The sequence below is a fragment of the Mya arenaria genome, chromosome 16 (assembly GCF_026914265.1).
Source record: "Mya arenaria isolate MELC-2E11 chromosome 16, ASM2691426v1".
Classification (NCBI taxonomy): domain Eukaryota; kingdom Metazoa; phylum Mollusca; class Bivalvia; order Myida; family Myidae; genus Mya; species Mya arenaria.
The window spans coordinates 2,830,905-2,839,115 of record NC_069137.1 but is presented as its reverse complement, the minus strand read 5'-3'; the positions used below and the strand labels follow the sequence as shown (position 1 = coordinate 2,839,115).

The 8,211-nt window shown below is 30.1% G+C and overlaps 1 protein-coding gene across 1 annotated transcript in view; it reads left to right on the top strand.

Annotated features, from left to right (window-relative positions):
* Positions 1-8,211, top strand: part of LOC128222357 (moesin/ezrin/radixin homolog 1-like) — a 13,263-nt gene extending 5,052 nt beyond the window's left edge. Inside the window, exons 4-8 of the mRNA XM_052931333.1 lie at positions 2,381-2,494; positions 2,787-2,888; positions 3,172-3,234; positions 7,422-7,463; positions 8,166-8,211. Of these exons, the coding sequence (XP_052787293.1) occupies positions 2,381-2,494; positions 2,787-2,888; positions 3,172-3,234; positions 7,422-7,463; positions 8,166-8,211 (367 nt within the window). The remainder of the gene's footprint in view (positions 1-2,380; positions 2,495-2,786; positions 2,889-3,171; positions 3,235-7,421; positions 7,464-8,165) is intronic.

The window sequence follows — 8,211 nt, the reverse complement described above, 5'->3', positions numbered from 1 at the left end:
ATTTTATACCTGCAATATCAATTGAAATCATATGTTTTGTCCTTAGATTAAAAGAATTGGCTTTAAAAAAATCCGAAGAAGAGTTAAAGTAAGCCAATACATCGTTAACTCTACAATCCAAGAAAATCCTCTCATTACCAGGAATATCATTGATACTGGCATCGCTGTGAAATATCATCTTTTCATGATACATCTTTTGCATTTTCTTCTGTTCGTCTAAATTTCTCTCCACTCAATTATGATTTAATCACCACATATCTACTTAACTTTCCTATAGCATAAACTTCTGATAAACTCTTGATAAGCCCAATGCATCATCTTCTGGTCATCCCGTTTACTATATACACGCATATTGCATTATATTCTGAACATCCCGTCACCTCAGAAAACGCCTGTTGCGTAAAACTTTTAAGCACCTTAATTTAGCTAGATGTTACCTATTTCATTGTTCACTGATATTACCCTCTCTTAACAAGCTTGTTGATTCAGTCTAGTTCAAACTTCCTTAAGGTAATCAGCAGAAGTCTCATATTGATTAGTTACATTGATATTGATGCAATAAATTGTTCACATCAAAGCTATGCGTCTGTGATTATCGACACACGTTGGTGTTGTGGATACACTTAAACTATACAATTAATTACGGAAAACTATTGCTTTTATTACCTTATTTATTTTATTTTTATTGCGTGTTTCTGTAGCTTTTTCATAAATAATGTTTTCACTCTGGGTGTCCGCCCGTGATTATGCGAACCAAACCCATATATTCAAAAATCATATGTATGATATTATTAAATTGTTTTTATAATGTTCACTTTTTTTCATATGTTCCACTTCCACCCAATTAAATTATATTTATGTTGTTAATTAACATAATGCAAATACAGGTATATATTTACAAAAAGATGGATGCATATATGTTAGGTGTACGTAAGCAATTATCTACTACAAGCTATCAAGTTCAAGCGTGAATATGTGGCGAATATTTCTCAATTCTGCTACTGCCTTTTTCTCGCTTGAGCTGCCTAATTGTTCTAAATTCGCTTTTAAGTACTTTTACCAAATACTTTAAACGGTCATACTGCACATTTTTGTTCTTTGGTGAAATAATATTAAGTGAAAACAACAATGTCCAGTAGACAGATGTCCCAAACATTTATCATCTTTCTGTATTGCATGTGACTAAACCGGGTTTATGTTTAAACTTTTTGCTACTGAGCTTTTTTCTGTAGCTTTTTGCATAACCATTGCCATTTTACGTCTATATTACTACGTCTTCGTATGGTTTGATACAGTTTCTGGAAAATGAACTTAATTGACAGTGTTTCTGTCTCGCACGTAACCTAAATTAGTGTGTTATGTTAATGTGCTTTGTGTCCAATTGCATATATTCTCGCATAATGCCTAGTTTTGTGTTCTTGTTTAAAAATATTAACATAACAACAACAACAAGCCATTAAGAAGTAAAAGGGATAGCAGCTAAATTTAAATGATAAATGAGAAGGATTATGACCATGATAAGGATACGAGTTGGTAATGAATAAAACTATTTTCGCAGTTTTACTTAATCAAAACCGTTGTAAATTTTATTCTTGAGATATGATATAATTTTGAATAAGTATTTTTTTCTCGTATGTGCGGGTTGTAAATTACAAGCACGAACTTACGATAGTTAAGTTTTATATTGTTATATAACATTGTTTTTCATCTTCTGTATTTGACTTTATTTAAATTATTTTAGAAATCAATTTTATCACAAATAATTTGATAATATTTTTTACGTTGATCAGTTTTACTTTCATTATTATTGTTATTATTATTATTTATATCTTAATTTTTGTTATTATTATTATTTTCATTATTGTTATTATTATATTATTGTTATTATTATTATTATTATTATTATTATTATTATTATTATTATTATTATTATTATTATTATAAGTAGTAATATTAGTAGTAGTAGTGTTTTTTATGCTTTGTGACTTATTGGGAATAATGTTAGCTGTGAAATTTGACTGAAATACATGTATATAGTAATTTGCATTACATGTATTTTTTATACTTTTCTTCAAAACTATTCAGATTTTAGCGTTTTCCGACGTCCAAATATTGAAATGTTTTGAAATCATTTAGACTAAAGTTATGTTCCATTTCAATTAAAAACGTCATATGTCTTAACTGTGATATAAGTAGATGGAAAATTAGTCATATATCTATGCAGTTAAATATTCGAATTTTGAGAAGAAAGTTGTGCTCCTCAATAAAGGCCTGTGTCGAAAATGCACAAGTGCAACATAGTTTAACAGTTGTGGGCGACGAAACGTGGTTGTAATACATCAACATTAATAAAAATATATGGAAATTTCATGTCATTCAGAGCTCCTGTAGTCGTGTACGAAACTCAGGCAATGCGCTTAACAGAAGAGGAGCTGCAGAAAAAAAGAACAGACGAGACACGTTATTATACAGAGCTCATCAATAAGTCGGATCGGTTGGAAAAATCGTTATTTTATTGTAAAATGACGAAATAAATGTTCCATAGTGTTCTTAATTGTAGAGAACCAATATTTTTTGTTTATTAAAACGATACGAGAAAATGAAAGTTAATTTAGATACGATGCAATTCTGTATTAACATACGATATATACTTCAATATGAGTGTTGCCTTTGTTAAATTTTAGACCCAATGTAGACTCTTACTTTGCCATTAAATAAAAAAGTTGCTATAATAAGTATTTAGGTAAGTTTTATTATTTTGTGTTAACGCGTGCAAATGTTGACAGGCAAAAACAACAGATGGAGAAAGATATTGAGGATCATAAAAGGGAAAATGTTAAACTTTTGGATAGAATACGTGCTAAAGAAGAAGAGATACAAAAAGCTAGGTAAGTTATGTAAAGTACATTCCTATTAATACTCCGTTCTCATGACTGAATGAAGCAATATAAACTATTGAATACTATGAGGCGTGAACTAACTGCAAATGTTTAAAACTAAATGATGGTGCAATGTATTGGCATACGTTTATATCCTTATGTGAATTATATATTCTTTTACAATAGATAAGTCATGAAATCTAAAAACGTTTTTAAATGTCAAGGTAGTGGTTAGTTCCAGTTTCACATTATTAAAAACCGTTATATTAATGAGTTTACCTGTTTCGTTTAGGGAAGAGGAAGGCAATTTAAAGAAAAGAATTGAGGAACTGGAGAAGGAATGTGATGACCTGAAGTATGGCTATGCTTTTCTATCAATATTTGTATTATGTGTAGTTAAATGCTTACGTTTAGTTACAATATATCGTCATTTTATCATAACAAAGTGTATTTACGGAGTTTCAGCACTAACACATTTACATTTTACCTGACCATTAAAACCTATATTGAAAGACTAAAAAATGACGTCGAATTGATATCATTAACATTGAAGTACCCTCCCAAGGCATGGTTTTAATTTAGTGTAACAATAATATGATAGTTTGATTTAAGAAAAAGTGGCACTAGATGGGATGAAGTGCTAAGAAAAAAAGGACACGAATTGAGAGAAAAACGACAGCAGTTAAAAGATTTGCAAGAAAACAAATAGGAGTAAGTACATCTATTAATGTTGCTTCTGCTTTAGTCATGATTTTTTTTTTGTAATTTATTGGAAATGGTTTCCTTTAAATTTATTTGCATGTTTGATTTGTAAAATCAATTAAGACAATTGTATTTTACTTTTTCGTCTACTTGTTCTTATTAGCAGTAGTGTATAAAATTATATGATTAATTTTCATGATGAGGTGTTTCATGCTTATTTATTTTATTAATTAGTTATAGCTATTCTTCGAATGAAGCAACATTGTTTATTATTTCAATCGCAAAAACCTTGAGAGCCTTTGTATAAAACACAATTTAAAAAGTCACGAACACGTGTTGAGACTGTTGTTCCGTGTTTATGGTGTTGGCACTGTGCCATTGAACAGGTTTTTTGTTGAAGCTTTCAACAACTGGGCTTGTTTGTGTAGTTTGTTATATTAATATTGAATAAAACACGTTCCACGCTCCGCCGAAGTTTGTTATTTGCATTGGATTTTTTGTTCCGGAAATAATCAAGTAATTTAGTAAATAGCTAATATTTATATGAAAAACTACAGAAACAAATCGAGTAATCGTATGTTTAAAGGCACATGGCCAACGCAAATGACACAGAACTGAAAATAAACATCCATGAATTAGAAACACGGAACAACACAAAACTCCACAAACAACACACTACACATATAATATATAAAACTAAGCTGAATTGTTTTGCTGATCTTCTAACGTGAGACAAAATAGTGTCTTCGGGATTGGACATTTATAGACGATGCTTATTTGAATTATTTCCACTTCTTTCTTGACGGATTAATTCAAACATGATGCTCTAGATTTCCTATTCGTATTTTTTCACTAACGTACTGTACTTAAGGATGGTGTGCATTCAATTCAACAATTTCACTAGTTATGTGTTGCATATATACACCATTCTCCAGTCATGGAAAGTGCTCAGTTAAAACGAAAGTTACTACGATATGACATCGAATCATTTTTTATTTGATGAAGCCATAACATTTCAGAAGTTGAACCAACAATTTATTAACATATGTATATAGCACTTTAAATATCTTAAAAAATGAACTCGTTTTTGAACATTTAATGCAAATACCACAGACATCTTCCAATATTTACTTCATCGAGGTCATAGCGTCCCAGCGTTATTGTATGCTGTCGAGTATGCATTTTATGTATTTCCGACTTTCACGTTCATCTTTCGGTTAACCGCTTTGCTTCAAAAGCTGCAGAATAATCATCATCTTGACACGTTATCCTTCAACCAAATAAAAAGCATTGAAAAATAACAAGTGATATCAAAAGGAAACTGCAAAGGTCATTTGATCCAATTTTCGATAGCCTTAGATCTGTGTTAGACAAAACACATTGAACTCAATGTACGTGTTCTGATTATCTCAACTTCAACCAACTTCAACAAACTAACCCCTGTTATATATATCTGTATTTAGGATTGGCCAATTCCAGTATTATATATATTCAACTTCATTAACATGTATCATGGTTCGTTGCCGACGTAGAAACTATTGAAAAATGCAACATGCAGAACACTATTCTTGAATAAACGAAGCGCCAAATGTGAACAAGGAAAACTATTTTTGTTCAACAAATCACCTTCCCATTAATGAAATGAAACAACATAAAAACACCAATTTATGTAATGTACTAGTATGTATTAGACTACGACGGAAAACAGCAGGAGAAGCAAATGTAGTAGTATTTTTTAAGTTGTAAATATATGGTCAATGGTGGTGTGCAATCACGTTTATCGTCTACTAATTAAATGACTGATCCCTCGCTGCCTCTTTCCATAATTTCATTATGTTTGTAGTAATAAATACATTTCATTTATTCCAATATCATAAAACTAGCTGATAATTAAAGTCTTTTTACTGTCCGAATTTTAGCGCTTGCTCGTACTAACATGTAAGCTAAGGAGGGGAAATGAACACAAACACGCTCCAGATTAAATCTGCACAGTACCGTCCATAGTATTAACATTGTGAAATAGACGCTATATGGAGGACGGAAATGATTGTCGGTAGATAGATGGCTCTACCACCGTTATACGATCGCTCAACAGTACATTATGCGAGTAATGCCCTCAAACAATTATATTCATACTTCCCCAGACAGTGAAAACTTTGATCAATGGTTTTGGAATTTGTAACTTTGTTCCAAAATATGTGGGACAGTCGATTAAAATCTCAAGATTAGTGGATACATTTATGAGGCTCGTTTATGAGTTTAAGTACTTATCTCGTTGTTGCTTACATTAATCCGATATGTTTAAGACGCACAATATAGGCTGATGCAAAAGAAATACTTTTTTTTACTATTTGAGTGCATCATCGTTTTTACTAATTTGACTTTAATGGTCAAACAAAATGCCTAAGATTAAGGTACATATAAACAATAGTAAGTATATTGTTGACCTTTTTTCGACTGGGGAATTTGTGGCTACGTAAAAATAAAACATTTATTAAAAGTTATATTTTTATCTGCACCTGAATCAAACGGGCATTTTTGTTTTTTAACACTAAATGAGTTAAATATGATGATGCATTACAATAAAAAAATATTTATTTTTGAATCAACCAATAGTGTGTGCCTTTAAGGTCTGATGAGAACATTTTGTTGATGTAAGGTAGTAACGCAAAACGAACACATTCGACATCAACCGATTATACACACAAAAGTAACTTGTTAACGATATAACTATGTTAAAGTTAATTTTGCGTAGTATTGTAACAGTAATTAATTGTGACATTAGACATGACATTTATAAATATATGGTAGCAACTCGATATTTTTTTCAATTTTCAGCCACTTGGAAGAAGAACTCAAACAGCAAATAAAAAGACATGACAAGTAATAATCCAAAGTTAATTAGTCAAACTTACATATAAACAAAATTGTATTCTTATATTGAAGTGTGTGTTTTTTGTGCAAGTTATAAAATACACCATTATATGTTTTAGATGTAGCACACGTAATGCACGAATATTGATATAGTTTATCCACTATATATATATATATATATATATATATATATATATATATATATATATATATATATATATATATATATATATATATATATATATGATATACAGAATTAATACAATACTGTGAGATATCATATTTGTGGCCTCAGTAAAATCCGGAAATAGAATTAATTTGAACTCGTTTTGTTCCTAGTTTATACCGAGTTCTCCTTTGCTTCAGAGAAGAGAGACAAATAGCAACGTTGGAAGAAGAGAAGAAAAAGCAAGTAACCTAAATCGTTTTTAATGCGTAACTTTTTTCCATACACGTTTGACCCATCAAATATATTAAAAATGGCAAATAGTTTTATTTGTTCAATGCTTATTTGCCCTGGTAAATTTAATTTATTTCTTGGTTTAACTTTTAATATTTGGAACAGAATTGCAATAATCACAATTCATTGATAGTTGTTGACAAAATGTTGGCACTTAAACACGAGTAAATAAAACTTTAAAAAAGAACTATTGGAACAATAGTTCTCCATAAGCCGGCGTGCTAATCATATTGCTTTATATATATTTACTTTATTTGTATACAGGTTGATGCAATTTCATATCTTTTTTAAAGAGGAAGAAAGTTATTGTTAATTTCGGGGTAAGATCGGGTAACGTGTAAAGTACGATCTTACAATGGAATCAAATAATAGCCTTTATCCATTTTTGTTTGGATATGACACAACCACTTGCTATTTTACTTCAGGTTAAATACAGCACTTTCCGAAATAGAGGGGGGGGGAAACACAAAATATGATATAATTTGTGTATATATACATATTTTCAGGCTAGAAGAAAATGTTAACAAGTTGGAAGGTGACAAAAAAAAGTAAGTACATGTAAAAATTATCGTTGTTGTTGTTGCCAATTATATTCCATTCACTAGGTACTTTTATTCATCAGATATTGGCATTCATTTATACATATTATATTTGGTATTTTCTAACAGATTGGAAGAAAATGTTTTGAAGTTGGAATGTCAAAAGAAGATGTAAGTACACATTCTTCTTTATTGTTGTTGCTACCATTTATTATCCATGCATTAGGTAACATAATATATCATTTAACAGGCAAACATTAATAAATGCTATATAATGATTTGGTTTACAGACTGGAAGAAAATGCTATAAACACAGGTGAGAACGAAAGTACACATACTTCAAATGGTTGTTGTTGTCAATTGTATTCCATGCACTATGTAGCCAATTTCATCATAAACTGGCATTATTTAATGATATTATAATACGGCATTTTTTATATAATGCTATGTGGAAGGATGGTGATAAAAATAAGTTAGTGCACTAGATAACATAATTTCATCATATACTGGCATAAATAAATAATACTATATAATGTGTTTTTTTTTTCAGAATAAAAGAAAATGCTATTAAATTGGATGGTGACAAAAAAAAGTAAGTACACATATTACGTATCAATGTTGTTCCCATCCATATCCCATACACTAGGTAACTTAATACAATCTGAAACCGGCATAAATTAACAAATACTATGTTATGGTATTTTATAACAGACTGGCAGAAAATGCTGTAAAGTTGGATGATGACAAAAAGAAGTAA